General features: G+C 33.8%; 2 protein-coding genes across 2 annotated transcripts; both read left to right on the plus strand.

Moving 5' to 3' along the window:
• Positions 1-1,862: 1,862 nt before the first annotated feature.
• LOC123114572 (uncharacterized) lies at positions 1,863-2,995 on the plus strand. The gene is made up of 5 exons (XM_044536074.1): positions 1,863-1,867; positions 2,060-2,147; positions 2,428-2,505; positions 2,686-2,806; positions 2,883-2,995. The coding sequence occupies exons 1-5, from the start codon at positions 1,863-1,865 to the stop codon at positions 2,993-2,995; spliced, it is 405 nt and encodes a 134-aa protein (XP_044392009.1).
• Positions 2,996-5,487: 2,492 nt separating this feature from the next.
• Positions 5,488-6,614, plus strand: LOC123114573 (uncharacterized). The gene is made up of 6 exons (XM_044536076.1): positions 5,488-5,499; positions 5,587-5,790; positions 5,884-5,966; positions 6,052-6,300; positions 6,389-6,472; positions 6,590-6,614. Exons 1-6 carry the CDS (start codon positions 5,488-5,490, stop codon positions 6,612-6,614), a joined length of 657 nt encoding a protein of 218 aa, XP_044392011.1.
• Positions 6,615-20,924: the final 14,310 nt, after the last annotated feature.

The following is a 20,924-nucleotide window of genomic DNA, read 5'->3' on the forward strand; positions in this document are numbered from 1 at the left end:
AACTAGTAATGCTTCTAGTCATCGTGTTATTATACCAAGCTTTAGCGCCATCTTTAAGGGAAAAAGGGAAAAGGTAACTTGGGTTCATATCTTTCTTAGAAAAAAAATTAGCAATGGAAAGCATCTTACTGAAATGATCAAGAGCTTTTCCATTTTTATAACTATGGAAAGCATCGGATTCAACCAAAGTAATTATTTCTGGATGAACAAAAAATTATAAGCCTCATTTTTAATGTATATAGGAGAAGCACAAAAATCATCTTGAATTAAAAACATGTCTCCTAAAGACCCACTATTAAATAGTTCAAAAACAGCATCAACACCATCCTCAGGATTTACTGTAATAAAGACTCTACCAAAAATTTCATCAAGTTCATTGGGTGTCCTATCAGAAATTACTAGACTAGGTATAGTTCTCGTAAAAGGTGTAGCAGGTGATTCATCAAGATTATAAGAATTTTCAAATTCTTTATCTTTTGCAATATGAACATCTGAAAATTATCCAGGTGGAACAGTATCATCAAGTCAAGAGGCAGCATTATCACCAATTTCATGAGAGGCAATATCAACTACTACATGTGATGTTCTAGATTGTGTGTCATGTGTATGTGAAGCTGGTTGTGGGCTTGTGGTGATGGTGAAGTCACAGTTTGACTTAAATTAGTCGGTGAATCAAGAGCAGCAATAGTACATAAGTTTGTTGAAAATTCACAAGAGCACTCATCCTCGCCTGCTCACGGTATTGTGTACCGTCCTTTTCAAGTAGACCCGACACAATAACGTTAGTGGGCCAGAGAACGATTTAATGTTTCATTAAGTTACCCAGCACGGCCTCCGTAACCGCGAGAGCTATTTCTTGCTTTAAGCAAGCCGATCGCTCGCGCTCGTAACTGGGCCGGCTCACTCGTGAATGCTAAAATTATAATAAGTGAAGGAAACTATAGGAGAATCGTGACGCGCACGCAACTAGACTGGTCCACTCGTGAACGCTAAAATTATAATAAGCGAAAAAGGGAGATAACATGGGATTTGATGCCAGGTCTCCCCAACGGTAGACTATTGTGCTAGCCAACGAGCTAGCATCCAACTTATCAGACAATACTATGCCGCGAACTACTTGAGGTAAAACAAGCGAGATTTTCACTAGTTTTCCCTGGTTACTCAGTTTTTCTTTTTTTCCTTTTCTTTTTGGTTCATTTTTATTCGCTTTTCACCGGGTTATTTCTCAAATTTTTTGTTTGGTTTTTTCTTCTCCATTTTTTGTCTTTTGTTTTTTCTTATGTTTGTTTCCATTTTCACTCTATATTATTGTATATGTCAAAAAACACTTTTAATAAATGATCAACATTTTTTGTATACATGTTCAACATTATCTGAATGATTATTTGACATTTTTCAAATACTTGTTAAACATTTTCATACTCTTTCAACATTTTTTCAAATACTTGTTCAACATTTCTTAAATACTTGTTCAAAATTTTCAAATATTTTGTTCCGCATTTTTTATATACTTGTTCAACATTTTGTAATAATTATTTGACATATTTCAAATACATTTTTAAGATTTTAATACTTATTCAATATTTTTCAAATACTTTTTCAGCATTTTGAATTTTTTTCAACATTTGAAATACATATTCAACATTTTTAATACTTATTCAACATTTTACAAATTCTTGTTCAACATTTTTATACATAATTTTTTTAAAATACTTGTTCAGCATTTTTAAAATTCTTTTTCAACATTTTAAATACGTGTTCAACATTTTACAAATACTTGTTCAACATTTTTAAATTATTATTCAACAATTTTTTAATACTTATTATACATTATGTATTATACAATTGCTCCGTCTTCTCGAATGACGTGAGCATGCTGCCATTGCAATATGTTCAAGTAATACGTGAGAATGCTTAAACATATTTTTCATTCGTGAATAATATTACAATTGGCGAAACTTTTTTTTGAATACGTGGGTATGAATTGTTGCTTTGTTTATGTTAATATGTCTCTATTCATGTTACTGATTAATATGTGGCTGTTGTTTTGAGATGGCAGTATCCAGTCTATAAAACAACAGATGATAGATAATAATACAACTGTATGTGCTCTGTTCTGGAATAATCAGTTTCACGTGGTGTCGCAGGTGGTTTTTTTATTATGTTACTTTCTTCACATGTACTTCAATAAATCTGTATGTTTAATAACTTCCATGCTTTCTTAGGCCTTATACAATGGGAGGTGCTTAGGTGAGGTGCTTATAAAAATAAACCAGATTTTCCTTAAGCACCGGTGCTTATTTGTACAGGATAGACGCTTAACTAAGCGTCTCTCCTGTAGAAATAGGCACCGGTGCTTCAGAAAAATCCGGTTTATTTTTCTAAGCATGTCTCTAAGCACCTTCCATTGTACAAGGCCTTATGCAGCTACATGGAACTTTGCTTCTGTTACAAAATAATGCAGATCAGGTTGACAAGCCTATTGTATGGAAGCATTTCAATGATGTATGTTGTGCTATTTATTTTGACTTTGTTTTCTTTCCCTAGTTACAGTTCTTACTGTTTGAATGCCCTTTCTAGAAACCTATTTGACAATCATATATTTCCTCATTTTTTAAGTCATTAATGTCATGTGATGCTTGCATGGGCGAATTAAATTGACTACGGATTCACTTTTTCACAAAGGTTTTGGACAGCTCATGGACACAAGGGAATGACTATGTCGCAAAATCTGTGGATTTTAAAGGCTGTCGGAGGTTCATTATTTGTCCTAATATGACTGGCTCATCCGCGCTGGTAGCACTATGTAAGTGTGTCTCAATTGTGATGCAAATTTAGCTCCTGTTGAAGGGCTACTTTTAGTCAATCTTGTGTTTTTGCAGGCAATGCCATACTTCTAAGAGGCGATGTGGACCTGAGTAAAATACTCGATTGTAACTTGAGTCTAAATCTTGGCCATCTTCATCAAGTTGTTTTTGGGGCCTCCAAGGTTTAATCGAATCGTTTCTACTACTGTACATTGTCTTGGGTATATGATGTTAATTTGTTAATGAGCTGTTTTAATTTACAGACTACATCCTATACCATGAGGCCAGAAGAATGGGTTGTAGCAGTAGGATGCCTTCATCAACCTGTCGATGTTAAACTGAACTTCAAAAGGTTAGTTTGCTTATCTGTAGTTTCTTACTTAACGCGGTTTATATTCTGATAACCTCTTGTGTGGTAATATTGCAGCATCCGTAACATAAAAATCATGAAAGACTATAAGATTTTTGAGAACTTTGGCTTTGATTTATACCATGGTTTCATCGCTGACCCGGAGGTATGCACTTAATCCAATATGGCATGAGTCGTTGTTCTAGCTACTGTTTCTTGACCTTTTCTAGTCTTTGGAATTAGATTCAGCCTTCCTTCTATGATTTTATATCGGTGTTGCTGTATGATATTTCTCATTTCACCTTTTTTGGCACATGTCCTTAGGTGGGTATTTGTTTAAGTACTTTGTGAGTAAACCTTTCTTTGGAGTTAAGCGCGTTGCGCCTTTTTTACACATGTCACTTGCTTAGGAGTTAAGTACTTTGTGAGTAAACATTACAAGCTGTTGTAGCTGCACACACTAAACCTTCTAGCCACATAACTGTGTACGCGAGGAAGAAAGAACTTCCAACATGCTCTACTTCTGAAGCCAGATAAATAATTTGTATACTCATTACCACTTTAGACTTTGACACAGGAATAATGTTACATTTCTTGTTATTTTGTTACTAACAAATACTTTTAGCCTATGATTTACTATTTATGTTTGTTTAAATGTTTAGGATCTCAATCTTTGCAATGCAATTGGACAAGGGTATTATGATTGTACAACTGAGAGCCCACCTTCTCATTTGAAGGCAGAAGATCATAGTGAGAACTGAGAACTTTGTTTATTCATTATTCAAAATTCTTTCTATGTGTTGATCCCTTAGATTGTGACAAAGGTAATTCATTTGCAGGAGAGTTACTTGATAAGTTCCTAAAAGATCATGATACTGAACTAACACCTCATGGGTACGAGATATCTACACTATGTTTACACTTTACACATGTTTTTCTCACTCCAGTAAACTTAATTTGTTGTTTTTTTCAACCTGTCAGTTTGCAAAGTTTACAAGAGGAATTGTCTGAAACAAAGATCCATGTTATATTCTGGAACAAACAGTTCCATACTGCTATCAAGATATCATACTTTGTTAGGTTATTGTCTCAGATTTTACTTAATAACCTTCCTGATATGTTATGTCCTATCCTTCTTTCATGCAGTGCAATAACCGCATCTTTGTTTTGGATCCAAGTTTGAGTTCATTTGATGCTGGCAAAATATGGAGAAGTTTAGACATTGTAATATCATCGTCACATCTCTTATATCACTACCACCGTTCATATTGATTAGGTGTACTAATTTTAGTGACTAGTGAATTACTTGTCGCTTGATTGTTTTTCTTTGAGTATATGATTATACTTCACATTCGTTCATTTTTTAGGTGGATGGTGCCGGAGCAACTTTGGCCAGTGTTCCCTACCCTGTAAGTGCATCATAAATGAGATATAATGCTAGCTGATAATAATTATCTGGAAGAAGCTAATACAAATCTTTGTTGGTTCCGAGTGCTCGTATTGATTTTCTACACCATACGTTTTTCACTATATTGTGTAAGAACAAACTGCCACTATTGATTAGGTGTAGTAATAGTAGTGACTAGTTGAGTATGCTCTATTACTAGTAGTGCTTGTCACTGGATTTTTTGTTGGCTCGGCTACACAATATTATATTGTGTTAGGACACAAATGCTACCAACCAGCAGGCTTGTATCTAGATATTTAGTGGATTAACTCTTTGTTTGTGCTCGTAAAGATTTTCACTATTTTCTTTATTAATCCTGCAGAAGTCAGGCGAACATAAATGCATCAGTCCAGATTGTCTATTGGCATTTAACTCACCATTTAATCTTCGACGGCATAATTATGTTCATCATACAAGTTCTGGCAGCAAAGAATTGGTCTGTCTTTTTTTCCTTTTCTTTCCCATCTATTTATTGTTTTTATATATTTACTTGTGTGTCAAACTCCGCACAGTTAACCCCTATTTGCCAATGTTCTGCAGGACATTTTGCAACACAGAACTGAATTTAGTAATTGTTGGGATAGTGTAAGTTATTTTGAACAAATTATTTATGCTTGTTTTCATAGTTTGCTCACGCATTGTAAATTAGGTTTAGATATAATAACTCTTTTCTTCCTTATGCTGTTCAGCTCTCATCTGAAGAGTCTGGGGAGATATTGTCTTTAAAGGATATGAAATTTAAGGTATTTTACTCAACATGACCAGTAACTACACGCCATTTTGTAAGAAAGTTATCTGAAATTGAAATATATTTTCAGAATCTTGAGGGAAAACTCATTGTGCGAATATTAGAACAGCGATCTTCTGAAAGTGACAGTGTTGCTATGACGTTGTTGGTATGCTATTTTGCATGACTTCTATACCATGTTCTGTAAGTATGAAATCAGTAAATAGTTTTTATTCCTTTTTTTGTGTTCTTATAGGGCATTAGGAGTCGTTTAATGGAAGGAGAAAAGATAATGTCAGCAGTTCTGTTTGCTGTTCTTGATGAAGCTAGCGAGAAAACTTTGTTATGCTCTGATATTCGTAATTGTGAAGAGGGAAGAATATGGGACGGCAGTCGGAGTGGCATCATGACCATGAACTCATTGCTTGCGTGTTACAGCTACTTGCTTGAGAAAGCATTGGTAGGTTTGTACTTTATTATGCAAGAGATGATGAATTGTCACAATATGGTTTCAACATTGGACATACACAAGCTTACATTATATAAATAACAGGTGAACAAATGGTTACAACACAAGGATGCACTAGCAAATAAAGTTGGGGAAGATCTTATTGCTGTGGAGAAAGCGGAGAAAAGGTATCACTAGCACCATTAATGCATTACTGAGATAAAAATTATAGTTTATTATCATTTTGTAACTTAGAAGTGAAATGTCCAGTAGGGGAAAGAAAAAGGCCAACGACCAAAACAAACAGGGAAATCATAGTTCTACCGGAAATCATAGTTCTACTTCTGTTGGTCAATGTGTTGACCAATCTTTAGAAGGCACTGGAGAGGATACAAGAGATAACGACAAACAGGGAGAGCTAGATATTTCTTCGCATCCTACCAGAAATCATAGTTCTACTTCTACTGGCCAACGTGATGACCAACCTTTAGAAGGCACTGCAGAGGATCCAAGAGATAACAGGTTATATTATCGGTTAATAACATTGAGTCTGTTATTGCTAAGAAATTATTATGATGTCAATTTCTAACTTTGGAGCGGAAACTTCCAGGGTTCAAAGTAGCCAATCGTTAAAACATCCTAAAGACGACACCATTGGCAATCTGTATTATTTGGTTCTTGAATTCCTCGAGAGGTACTGCTTATTCATTTTCCTTCTGACTTGTCTGCTGTTAGAACAAGTGTTTATTTTATGTTGGTTGTTGGTTCTTGTTTGGTGAAGAGAAGGTCTGTTGTTTTATTTTGGTTTCAGTTCCTATGTTAATGCACATATATGATTGGAAATAAATCTGCTTGTGTACCGGACTGCCACTTCAAATGATTTCAACATGGTTGTTGTTTTGTCCTATCTTTACCTTTTTTAGTACTTAACCATTGTAATCCATGTTTTGTTTTTGTCACTATTTTTTTCGAAAGGGGGGGGGGGGGTTCCCTGGCCTCTGCATCAGAAAGATGCATACGGCCACATTTATAAAAAATAAAGTAGTTCAACAATGTCTTGCAAAGTGCTGTAGCAAAGGATACTGGCTCATAAAGAGCAAGCAAACTAAAACAAGGCCCAAAAGCCACAACCGGCTGGCATAGTAAAGAGAGATAGGTAAACTAAGCGCCTATCCTATTACATGACCGACATCCAAACCGGTTGAAGATATCCCGCGCTACCATCTCCCACCGGACAGATCCAGTAACCAAACGCGCCCTGGCCTCCGTCGGAGTGAGTAATGACCACGTGCGGATTAGCGCAGTAGCCCGGAATAGAACCTGCAAAAAATGGATAGTTGTTGTTCTGTTAAAAGCCAAGTCATTTCTGCAGTTCCAAATTGCCCATAACAACGCACATGCTCCCATTCGAATTTTTCTAGCTGTTTCGGCCTCTATACAACCAGCCACGTTCCAAACAATGACCTGACCGAATTCGGAGGAGTAATGTTAAAGGCAATTTGCACCGAGCGCCACAACACCCTCGCCATCGGGCAATCAAAGAAAAGATGCTTGATAGTTTCATCCCGATCACAGAAACTACACCTAGTAGATCCTGTCCAGTTGCGCTTAATCAAATTATCTTTCGTTAAATTTTTGTCACTATTGGGTTGCATATCATATCACTGTCTTGTTTGTCACCAGGATCCAAGTCTATAACATTTTACTAGTTTCCGGAATCCATGCTATATTTTTGTCAGTACTTGGATCCATGTCATGTTGATTTTTTTATGTCCAATGTGTTGCTGATATTTCCTCATTCATCCCGCTTTATCAGTGTTTGTAACATCTAACTATCTCTAAGTTTCAGTTTATGGAATTAAGAATAAAGATGGTAATGCATTTGCGCAAGTGGTATTTCATTTTTATCTTGTATGGTAATCTGGACGGGTGACTTTTGGGTGCTATGAAGTGTAGTGAATAGTGTTATTTTTCCTGATGTACTTGTATTATATGTATTATATGTTATTTGTTTGCTCCTTCCTGAAGTTTGAGACATGTTTTTATATCATGAGTAATGCAGCAGTGGCCATGTTGGCCATGGTGGTGTTGATCAGACTTTTTCGTCTTGTGTTGAACACAAGTGCTATGTTTCATATGTTTACGCAGGTTTAGGAACAACGAACCCAAAAAATTCTATAAAGGCATAATTGAAGCGATTAAATATATGAACAATCTGCATATGCACATTATTTTTCCGCATATTGAAGAATATTCTGCAGAACTTGCTGCATATATTATTGATCATTATCATGACAGTGACAGGTATGTAAGTATGTTCAAAGTTACATAGATTCATCCTAATGCTATATGTTTTGCGCACTTGTTGATACAATTCTTGTCATATTTAACATTTGTATCTCATTCTAGTTATATCCTACTAAACAACCTACTGTCATTCTTATCTAGTAGTTTCAAGTTTGTTTAGCCTGGTCCCTGCATCAATTATAAGTTCACTTCTGCTTCGGTACACCCCCCTAAACACAAGAACGGCTCAGATTAGCCCATACCTCTTCATAAAAATCATGCGTTCTGCAGGATTCGAACCTAGGCCCTCCAGGAATTAGCACACCAGCACTAACCAACTCGGCAACGGGAGGTCACGTGTTGTTTATATTTTTTAATACTTAAAATAGGACACTGGAAAAGCGGAACATTTTCTGTTTGGTATTTTCTTTTTGTTTTTTGTTTCTTAAATGCGTGAAGTTTTTATAATTAGTGATTTCTTTTTTCGAAAATGACGACAAAATTTCAAATTCTTGAATTTTTCTTCCAAATCAGTGAACTTTTTTCCCCAAAATTGATCAGTTCTCTTCTCAAATTCATGAACTATTTCGCAAATTGGCAATTTGTTTTTGAAAATTGTTGAACTTTTTTATAAAATTGACGAACTTTGTTTCTAAATCAATGTTTTTTTTCAAATTTGTGAATTTTTTTTCCCAAATCAATGAACTTTCCTTCAAAATCGATAAACTTATTTTGATTTTTTGATGAACTTTTTTCAAAATCAATAAAAGAAAAGAAAAACAAAAATAATATAAAAACCCATGTAAAAACCGAAGAAAAAATCAGCCCGGTTGAAAAGGAAAACCAGAGTCTTTTTTTCAGTGTTATATTTGATGCACTACAAAAGATGGAAAAAGAAAAACTTAGACCATGATCAACAGAGGTGTTCGAGTAGGCGAAATGGCTCCATATAAGAGCACGTCGTTACCCGACATGCTTGAAATGGCCCATATTTTTTTTGATGCCTTTTATGACTAATTCAAGGCACCATGCCAAGTTGTTTTTCTTTTCCGCAAGTTTTGCATTTTTCAGAGTTTTCTCGGTCAAAAACGCCCGATAAATGGGTGGACGTGTCACAACTTGCATACTGTGTCAGAAATCGTTCAAACCTGGCATGGATGACTACCATGGTCATGCCCACCAGGTTGAAAAGGTTGGGGTCATTTTAGAATGTCCAAAAGTAGACCATATTTAATAGAGGATGTTCGGGTTGGCTAGAAGACTCTACTGAGGGTACATTGTTTCTCAACATCCTTCAAATGGCCTAATTTTTCCCACCTCCTTCTATGATTAAATCAAGGCACCATGTCAAGCTGTTTAAGTTTTCGATAATTCTTGCATTTTTTAGAGTTTTCTCGGTGAAAACTGGCTTATAAATGGCCGGACGTGATACAACATGCATATATTGTGGGAAATTCATTCAAACCTGACATGGATGCCTACCATGGGCGTGCCCGCCTACTGGAAAAGGTTGGGGTCATTTCATGCATGTCCAAAAATATATCATGTTCAACAGAGGGTGTTCAGGTAAGCGAGAAGGGTCCATTTGAGGGCATGTTTTTGCGGCATCCATTAACTCACCCTAAATCTTTCCATGATCTTATATGATCGATTAAACGCACCATGCCAAGTTGTTTTGGTTTTTGACAAATTTGATCTTTTCTGGACTTCTCTCGGTTAAAAAAGGCAGCTAAATGATAGGACGTGTCGCAACTTGCATATTTTGTGGGAAATCGTTCAAACCTGGCATGGATCCTTACCACGGGCATGCCCCCTGCCTGCAAAAGTTTGGGTCATTTAATTTTTTTCAAAACTAGACCATGTTCAATGGAGGGTGCACCCGGATGGGCATGCCCATGGTAGGCAACCATGCTAGGTTTAACAATTTTCGACACCATATGTAAGTTGCGACATGTTCTACCATTTTATCGGTCTTTTACTAAGAAAACTCCAGAAAATGCAAAACTTGTCAAAAACCAAATCAACTTGGCATGGTGCCCTGAATTGCTCATAAAAGGCCATGGGAAAAATTAGGTCCATTACTTCTTCTTTTTTGCTGGGGAAATTGGGGCCATTTCAAAGATATTGAAAAATAATGTGCTCTCAGAAGAACCATTCTGACCTTACCGAATAATCTCCGTTAAACATGGTGTTTTTTGGACATCCTTGAAATGACCCCAACTAATAAATACAAAGGGATAAAATTGAAAACCGTAAGTATTTTTTAAAAGCATTTAATAAAAAATAGAAAAAATAATTTGGAACCATTAGTTTAAAAAGTTAGTTAAAACATGTATTTTGGTATTAAAAAAGAGAAAAGTGAATTAGTAAAATAAGAAATGAAATGAAAAAGATAGAAAAGAAAATAGAACGCTTATGCCTTGGCCTAACTAGGCGACGACATTGCTCTCGTCGGGCGCGTGTGGGCCCGGTCCAAGAGCTCACAGATTTGAAAAAAGTTCATCAATTTTTTTACAAAATATTCATGGATCTGAAAATTTTCAAAAAAAAGTTCACTAAGGAAATTTGCCAAAAGGTTTTCTCGGTTTTGGGAACCTTGGCTTCCCAGCCATTTTTTCCGGCTTTGGGACATTCTCGAAGGTTGTGAACCGAGTTTTTTCTTTTTCTCTTTTTATATTCTCTCTTGTTCATTTTTTGTCTTCTTTTACTTTTTGTTTATTCTGTTTATTGTTTCTATTTCTCATAAATTAAAATTTTTCGGAATTCAATTTTTTTCATATTCTTCTGGAATTCCAAATTCGTTACTGTTTTTTTAAAAAAATTACATGTTTAAATTTTTGTTATTTTATAAAAAAACTGTTTGTGTTTTGACATTCTGAGCAAGTTTGAAAGGCATGAACATTTTTTTGAAATTTATGCACAATTTTAAAAAATAAATATTAGTCTTTTATGGAAAAACAGGAAAACTAGAAACCGTAACAAAAACCGTGCAAAAAAACATAAACCAAAGAGTGAAGGTGCTGTGTTTTTTTTTCTTGGTGTTGTGTCTCTCGAACAAGAAGAAGAAAACAAGGTTAGTAAGCATATCAGATGTGCTAGCCCAGATGGTTTGTGCAGTTACACGTTGTGCGTGAGTGCTGTAGTTTGAATCCAGCTGACGACATCCATTTTTTGATGATTAAAACTAAAAAAGCTAAATGGGCTGAGCCCATGTGGGAGGGCTGTTCGCCGGGTATTATAGGAACCTACATCGTATACGTAGAAAAGTGAGTACAATTTGTGAAAAGTCCATACTATCCTTTATACGTTTTGTGAGGGGGGGGTGTACCGAAGCATTGCTAAGTTATTTTCTCCACTAAACCTCCCTAAGCTGCTTAGTAAATGTCAATTGTTTGTAGTTAATAGTACGCACCTACCTTAAATTACCCCATTTTACTATCTTTGGACTAGCACCTCATCAGTACTGATTGTCTCTGTTCTAACGCTATTTATATCTTATTTCAGGGTTAAAGCTGATATATCACGTGCTGCTACTCAATACCTCATCGAACATGATATCGGAAAATCTGAGCAAGAGATACGTGAGGGTATATCTGTGATGATTGTGGGTCTGCCCTCACCAACAAGGTCAGTTTTTAATAATGCCCCAAATAAGAGAACCCTATTTGTCTGATATTAAAAGATTCTTGCAACCAAGTAACCAACAAAAATTGACAATTGTCTTTCTTTTCTCAAATGCAGTAACATGTCTTTTAAGAAATATGCTAGGCTAAACAAGTTGATAAGGCCTTTTAAACTTCCAAAGAAGTTTCGTCGACTTTTTTCACCTCGTTGGAAAGGAAGATTGTACTTGATGACGTATGCTGGTAGAAAAGCTGCTCGTGGGTTAATGAACTACATCCTTCAGATGCACAAGTTAAAACTCTGTTGGAGAGGTGAATGGAAATATTATCTGACATGCGAATCAAAGATGTATTGTTTCGTATTGACACACAAGCATTGTATGTTGTGGATGTCGATGGGATGGCTGAAGATTTTAAAAAGCACATTGAACTCCTGAATCCTTACTATGTTGTAGTTGAACTATCCTCCTCCAATAGTCCACCATATTGGGAAATTCTTCAAACTGACACCATGGTGATACTAGATCGGTCTAAGGACCCAGAGGCATTTCACGGATTTCTGAAGTACATGTCTGCACACTTTGCATTCATGCCGCCTGTTAGCATATACCAGTTTCTTTGCCTGCTATATAGCATTTGTGATGGACTAAAGGCAACCAACGATAGAGAATATCAACCATTGAACTTTGAGCCGCAGAACGTTGTTGAAGGTTGGACACTCAAGGTCTTTAAAGTATTTCTGTTTGAGGATGTCTTCTGCTTTTCGAGGAATGGTGCCATTGTCAATGTATACAGTGATTCATACTGGCATCTGCTACAGTTTAGTAGACATTTCTCTTCGCATATTCTAAGACTGACAAAGGTATTTTTAATAATTCTATTAGTTTATTCTGTTCTCAAGGCCTCAACATACATTCTGTTTAGCTAGTTTTGCTCAGTTGTTGCATCGAAATGATTTGTGATATTTCGGCATGTTCTGAATTTTGTTTTGTTCTTGTGAAGAAAATTCATGGTCAAGATGTCCAGGATCTGATCTTAATACATTTAATGCTAGCCTGCCGTCTTGATGAATATTTGGAATTACTAGTTCGACAGGTTGTTAATGAAACAAACATGGATGGACTGTAAGTATTTGTGTTTCTTGTTTTATCTTATAGCATATTTCTTGTATCATGTACGCAAAATATATAAATGTGAAGTGATAAAACTGAGGAGGAGGATATGTTAGAAAATCTTGAAGTATCTGAATCTGAGGATGAAGAAAGTGACATTGTTGTTGAAGATTCAAGGTAACAATCTGGAAAACAAGAACTGTGATTAGATGATTTAATATATTTTGTTCATCTTGCTATGGATGGACTGGAAGTATTTGTGTTTCTTGTTTTATCTTATAGCATATTTTCTTCTCAGTTAATGTATTATATGTCATTGTAGATTTTTTCGTGCATGGCAAGCGCTCTTAGCTTCAGAGTGAGTTTCCTTCACATTATATTGCATATTGTAATTAAGTTTTTTGCTCTACATGTAATGATGCGATCATTTAATTTTATTTCTTGTATCATGTACGCAAAATATATAAATGTGAAGTGATAAAACTAAGGAGGAGGATATGTTAGAAAATCTTGAAGTATCTGAATCTGAGGATGAAGAAAGTGACATTGTTGTTGAAGATTCAAGGTAACAATCTGGAAAACAAGAACTGTGATTAGATGATTTAATATATTTTGTTCATCTTGCTATGGATGGAGTGTAAGTATTTGTGTTTCTTGTTTTATCTTATAGCATATTTTCTTCTCAGTTAATGTATTATATGTCATTGTAGATTTTTTCGTGCATGGCAAGCGCTCTTAGCTTCAGAGTGAGTTTCCTTCACATTATATTGCATATTGTAATTAAGTTTTTTTGCTCTACATGTAATGATGGGATCATTTAGTTTTATTTCTTGTATCATGTACGCAAAATATATAAATGTGAAGTGATAAAACTGGGGAGGAGGATATGTTAGAAAATCTTGAAGTATCTGAATCTGAGGATGAAGAAAGTGACATTGCTGTTGAAGATTCAAGGAAACAATCTGGAAAACATGAACTGTGATTAGATGATTTAATATATTTTGTTCATCTTGCTATGGATGGACTGTAAGTATTTGTGTTTCTTGTTTTATCTTATAGCATATTTTCTTCTCAGTTAATGTATTATATGTCATTGTAGATATTTCGTGCATGGCAAGCGCTCTTAGCTTCAGAGTGAGTTTCCTTCACATTATATTGCATATTGTAATTAAGTTTTTTGCTCTACATGTAATGATGGGATCATTCAATTTTATTTCTTGTATCATGTACGCAAAATATATAAATGTGAAGTGATAAAACTGAGGAGGAGGATATGTTAGAAAATCTTGAAGTATCTGAATCTGAGAATGAAGAAAGTGACATTGCTGTTGAAGATTCAAGGTAACAATCTGGAAAACAAGAACTGTGATTAGATGATTTAATATATTTTGTTCATCTTGCTATGGATGGACTGTAAGTATTTGTGTTTCTTGTTTTATCTTATAGCATATTTTCTTCTCAGTTAATGTATTATATGTCATTGTAGATTTTTTCGTGCATGGCAAGCGCTCTTAGCTTCAGAGTGAGTTTCCTTCACATTATATTGCATATTGTAATTAAGTTTTTTGCTCTACATGTAATGATGGGATCATTTAATTTTATTTCTTGTATCATGTACGCAAAATATATAAATGTGAAGTGATAAAACTAAGGAGGAGGATATGTTAGAAAATCTTGAAGTATCTGAATCTGAGGATGAAGAAAGTGACATTGTTGTTGAAGATTCAAGGTAACAATCTGGAAAACAAGAACTGTGATTAGATGATTTAATATATTTTGTTCATCTTGCTATGGATGGAGTGTAAGTATTTGTGTTTCTTGTTTTATCTTATAGCATATTTTCTTCTCAGTTAATGTATTATATGTCATTGTAGATTTTTTCGTGCATGGCAAGCGCTCTTAGCTTCAGAGTGAGTTTCCTTCACATTATATTGCATATTGTAATTAAGTTTTTTTGCTCTACATGTAATGATGGGATCATTTAGTTTTATTTCTTGTATCATGTACGCAAAATATATAAATGTGAAGTGATAAAACTGAGGAGGAGGATATGTTAGAAAATCTTGAAGTATCTGAATCTGAGGATGAAGAAAGTGACATTGCTGTTGAAGATTCAAGGTAACAATCTGGAAAACATGAACTATGATTAGATGATTTAATATATTTTGTTCATCTTGCTATGGATGGACTGTAAGTATTTGTGTTTCTTGTTTTATCTTATAGCATATTTTCTTCTCAGTTAATGTATTATATGTCATTGTAGATTTTTTCGTGCATGGCAAGCGCTCTTAGCTTCAGAGTGAGTTTCCTTCACATTATATTGCATATTGTAATTAAGTTTTTTGCTCTACATGTAATGATGGGATCATTCAATTTTATTTCTTGTATCATGTACGCAAAATATATAAATGTGAAGTGATAAAACTGAGGAGGAGGATATGTTAGAAAATCTTGAAGTATCTGAATCTAAGAATGAAGAAAGTGACATTGCTGTTGAAGATTCAAGGTAACAATCTGGAAAACAAGAACTGTGATTAGATGATTTAATATATTTTGTTCATCTTGCTATGGATGGACTGTAAGTATTTGTGTTTCTTGTTTTATCTTATAGCATATTTTCTTCTCAGTTAATGTATTATATGTCATTGTAGATTTTTTTCGTGCATGGCAAGTGCTCTTAGCTTCAGAGTGAGTTTCCTTCACATTATATTGCATATTGTAATTAAGTTTTTTGCTCTACATGTAATGATGGGATCATTTAATTTTATTTCTTGTATCATGTACGCAAAATATATAAATGTGAAGTGATAAAACTGAGGAGGAGGATATGTTAGAAAATCTTGAAGTATCTGAATCTGAGGATGAAGAAAGTGACATTGCTGAAGATTCAAGGTAACAATCTGGAAAAACAAGAACTGTGATTAGATGATTTAATATATTTTTTTCATCTTGCTATGGATGGACTGTAAGTATTTGTGTTTCTTGTTTTATCTTATAGCATATTTTCTTCTCAGTTAATGTATTATATGTCATTGTAGATTTTTTCGTGCATGGCAAGCGCTCTTAGCTTCAGAGTGAGTTTCCTTCACATTATATTGCATATTGTAATTAAGTTTTTTGCTCTACATGTAATGATGGGATCATTTAATTTTATTTCTTGTATCATGTACGGAAAATATATAAATGTGAAGTGATAAAACTGAGGAGGAGGATATGTTAGAAAATCTTGAAGTATCTGAATCTGAGGATGAAGAAAGTGACATTGCTGTTGAAGATTCAAGGTAACAATCTGGAAAACAAGAACTGTGATTAGATGATTTAATATATTTTGTTCATCTTGCTATGGATGGACTTTAAGTATTTGTGTTTCTTGTTTTATCTTATAGCATATTTTCTTCTGAGTTAATGTATTATATGTCATTGTAGATTTTTTCGTGCATGGCAAGCGCTCTTAGCTTCAGAGTGAGTTTCCTTCACATTATATTGCATATTGTAATTAAGTTTTTTGCTCTACATGTAATGATGGGATCATTTAATTTTATTTCTTGTATCATGTACGCAAAATATATAAATGTGAAGTGATAAAACTGAGGAGGAGGATATGTTAGAAAATCTTGAAGTATCTGAATCTGAGGATGAAGAAAGTGACATTGCTGTTGAAGATTCAAGGTAACAATCTGGAAAACAAGAACTGTGATTAGATGATTTAATATATTTTGTTCATCTTGCTATGGATGGACTGTAAGTATTTGTGTTTCTTGTTTTATCTTATAGCATATTTTCTTCTCAGTTAATGTATTATATGTCATTGTAGATTTTTTTCGTGCATGGCAAGCGCTCTTAGCTTTAGAGTGAGTTTCCTTCACATTATATTGCATATTGTAATTAAGCTTTTTGCTCTACATGTAATGATGGGATCATTTAATTTTATTTCTTGTATCATGTACGCAAAATATATAAATGTGAAGTGATAAAACTGAGGAGGAGGATATGTTAGAAAATCTTGAAGTATCTGAATCTGAGGATGAAGAAAGTGACATTGCTGTTGAAGATTCAAGGTAACAATCTGGAAAACAAGAACTGTGATTAGATGATTTAATATATTTTGTTCATCTTGCTACGGATGGACTGTAAGTATTTGTGTTTCTTGTTTTATCTTATAGCATATTTTCTTCTCAGTTAATGTATTATATGTCATTGTAGATTTTTTCGTGCATGGCAAGCGCTCTTAGCTTCAGAGTGAGTTTCCTTCACATTATATTGCATATTGTAATTAAGTTTTTTGCTCTACATGTAATGATGGGATCATTTAATTTTATTTCTTGTATCATGCACGCAAAATATATAAATGTGAAGTGATAAAACTGAGGAGGAGGATATGTTAGAAAATCTTGAAGTATCTGAATCTAAGGATGAAGAAAGTGACATTGCTGTTGAAGATTCAAGATAACAATCTGGAAAACAAGAACTGTGATTAGATGATTTAATATATTTTGTTCATCTTGCTATGGATGGACTGTAAGTATTTGTGTTTCTTGTTTTATCTTATAGCATATTTTCTTCTCAGTTAATGTATTATATGTCACTGTAGATTTTTTCGTGCATGGCAAGCGCTCTTAGCTTCAGAGTGAGTTTTCTTCACATTATATTGCATATTGTTATTAAGTTTTTTGCTCTACATGTAATGATAGGATCATTTAATTTTATTTCTTGTATCATGTACGCAAAATAAATAAATGTGAAGCGATAAAACTGAGGAGGAGGATATGTTAGAAAATCTTGAAGTATCTGAATCTGAGGATGAAGAAAGTGACATTGTTGTTGAAGATTCAAGGTAACAATCTAGAAAACAAGAACTGTGATTAGATGATTAAATATATTTTGGTCATCTTGCTATGGAAAGTATTTGTGTTTCTTGTTTTATCTTATAGCATATTTTCTTCTCAGTTAATGTATTATATGTCATTGTAGATTTTTTCGTGCATGGCAAGCGCTCTTAGCTTCAGAGTGAGTTACCTTCACATTATATTGCATATTGTAATTAAGTTTTTTGCTCTACATGTAATGATGCGATCATTTAATTTTATTTCTTGTATCATGTACGCAAAATATATAAATGTGAAGTGATAAAACTGAGGAGGAGGATATGTTAGAAAATCTTGAAGTATCTGAATCTGAGGATGAAGAAAGTGACATTGCTGTTGAAGATTCAAGGTAACAATCTGGAAAACAAGAACTGTGATTAGATGATTTAATATATTTTGTTCATCTTGCTACGGATGGACTGTAAGTATTTGTGTTTCTTGTTTTATCTTATAGCATATTTTCTTCTCAGTTAATGTATTATATGTCATTGTAGATTTTTTCGTGCATGGCAAGCGCTCTTAGCTTCAGAGTGAGTTTCCTTCACATTATATTGCATATTGTAATTAAGTTTTTTTTCTCTAAATGTAATGATGGAATCATTTAATCTTATTTCTTGTGTCATGTATGCAAAATATATAAATGTGAAGTGATAAAACTGAGGAGGAGGATATGTTAGAAAATCTTGAAGTATCTGAATCTAAGGATGAAGAAAGTGACATTGCTGTTGAAGATTCAAGGTAACAATCTGGAAAACAAGAACTGTGATTAGATGATTTAATATATTTTGTTCATCTTGCTATGGATGGACTGTAAGTATTTGTGTTTCTTGTTTTATCTTATAGCATATTTTCTTCTCAGTTAATGTATTATACATTGTAGATTTTTTCGTGGATGGCAAGCGCTCTTAGCTTCAGAGTGAGTTTCCTTCACATTATATTGCGTATTATAATTAAGTTTTTTGCTCTAAATGTAATGATGGGATCATTTAATTTTATTTCTTGTATCATGCACGCAAAATATATAAATGTGAAGTGATAAAACTGAGGAGGAGGATATGTTAGAAAATCTTGAAGTATCTGAATCTAAGGATGAAGAAAGTGACATTGCTGTTGAAGATTCAAGGTAACAATCTGGAAAACAAGAACTGCGATTAGATGATTTAATATATTTTGTTCATCTTGCTATGGATGGACTGTAAGTATTTGTGTTTCTTCTTTTATCTTATAGCATATTTTCTTCTCAGTTAATGTATTATATGTCACTGTAGATTTTTTCGTGCATGGCAAGCGCTCTTAGCTTCAGAGTGAGTTTCCTTCACATTATATTGCATATTGTAATTAAGTTTTTTGCTCTACATGTAATGATGCGATCATTTAATTTTATTTCTTGTATCATGTACGCAAAATATATAAATGTGAAGTGATAAAACTCAGGAGGAGGATATGTTAGAAAATCTTGAAGTATCTGAATCTGAGGATGAAGAAAGTGACATTGTTGTTGATGATTCAAGGTAACAATCTGGAAAACAAGAACTGTGATTAGATGATTTAATATATTTTGTTCATCTTGCTATGGATGGACTTTAATTATTTGTGTTTCTTGTTTTATCTTATAGCATATTTTCTTCTCAGTTAATGTATTATATGTCATCGTAGATTTTTTCGTGCATGGCAAGCGCTCTTAGCTTCAGAGTGAGTTTCCTTCACATTATATTGCATATTGTAATTAAGTTTTTTGCTCTACATGTAATGATGGGATCATTTCATTTTATTTCTTGTGTCATGTGCGCAAAATATATAAATGTGAAGTGATAAAACTGAGGAGGAGGATAAGTTAGAAAATCTTGAAGTATCTGAATCTGAGGAAGAAGAAAGTGACATTGCTGTTGAAGATTCAAGGTAACAATCTGGAAAACAAGAAATGTGATTAGATGATTTGATATATTTTGTTCATCTTGCTATGGATGGACTATAAGTATTTGTGTTTCTTGTTTTATCTTATAGCATATTTTCTTCTCAGTTAATGTATTATATGTCATTGTAGATTTTTTCGTGCATGGCAAGCGCTCTTAGCTTCAGAGTGAGTTTCCTTCACATTATATTGCATATTGTAATTAAGTTTTTTTCTCTAAATGTAATGATGGGATCATTTAATTTTATTTCTTGTATCATGCACGCAAAATATATAAATGTGAAGTGATAAAACTGAGGAGGAGGATATGTTAGAAAATCTTGAAGTATCTGAATCTAAGGATGAAGAAAGTGACATTGCTGTTGAAGATTCAAGGTAACAATCTGGAAAACAAGAACTGTGATTAGATGATTTAATATATTTTGTTCATCTTGCTATGGATGGACTGTAAGTATTTGTGTTTCTTGTTTTATCTTATAGCATATTTTCTTCTCAGTTAATGTATTATATGTCACTGTAGATTTTTTCGTGCATGGCAAGCGCTCTTAGCTTCAGAGTGAGTTTCCTTCACATTATATTGCGTATTATAATTAAGTTTTTTGCTCTAAATGTAATGATGGGATCATTTAATTTTATTTCTTGTATCATGCACGCAAAATATATAAATGTGAAGTGATAAAACTGAGGAGGAGGATATGTTAGAAAATCTTGAAGTATCTGAATCTAAGGATGAAGAAAGTGACATTGCTGTTGAAGATTCAAGGTAACAATCTGGAAAACAAGAACTGTGATTAGATGATTTAATATATTTTGTTCATCTTGCTATGGATGGACTTTAATTATTTGTGTTTCTTGTTTTATCTTATAGCATATTTTCTTCTCAGTTAATGTATTATATGTCATCGTAGATTTTTTCGTGCATGGCAAGCGCTCTTAGCTTCAGAGTGAGTTTCCTTCACATTATATTGCATATTGTAATTAAGTTTTTTGCTCTACATGTAATGATGGGATCATTTAATTTTATTTCTTGTGTCATGTACGCAAAATATATAAATGTGAAGTGATAAAACTAAGGAGGAGGATATGTTAGAAAATCTTGAAGTATCTGAATCTGAGGATGAAGAAAGTGACATTGCTGTTGAAGATTCAAGGTAACAATCTGGAAAACAAGAACTGTGATTAGATGATTTGATATATTTTGTTCATATTGCTATGGATGGACTGTAAGTATTTGTGTTTCTTGTTTTATCTTATAGCATATTTTCTTCTCAGTTAATGTATTATATGTCATTGTAGATTTTTTCGTGCATGGCAAGCGCTCTTAGCTTCAGAGTGAGTTTCCTTCACA

The sequence above is a fragment of the Triticum aestivum genome, chromosome 5B (assembly GCF_018294505.1).
Source record: "Triticum aestivum cultivar Chinese Spring chromosome 5B, IWGSC CS RefSeq v2.1, whole genome shotgun sequence".
Lineage (NCBI taxonomy): Eukaryota > Viridiplantae > Streptophyta > Magnoliopsida > Poales > Poaceae > Triticum > Triticum aestivum.

Coding starts and splice junctions, on each gene's coding strand:
- LOC123114572 (XM_044536074.1), top strand. Junction 2,148..2,427: donor AGTTTCACGTGGTGTCGCAG/GTGGTTTTTTTA, acceptor GGCCTTATGCAG/CTACATGGAACTTTGCTTCT. Junction 2,506..2,685: donor TATGGAAGCATTTCAATGAT/GTATGTTGTGCT, acceptor TTTTTCACAAAG/GTTTTGGACAGCTCATGGAC.
- LOC123114573 (XM_044536076.1), top strand. Junction 5,791..5,883: donor ACTTGCTTGAGAAAGCATTG/GTAGGTTTGTAC, acceptor TATAAATAACAG/GTGAACAAATGGTTACAACA. Junction 6,473..6,589: donor GTTCTTGAATTCCTCGAGAG/GTACTGCTTATT, acceptor TTTTGGTTTCAG/TTCCTATGTTAATGCACATA.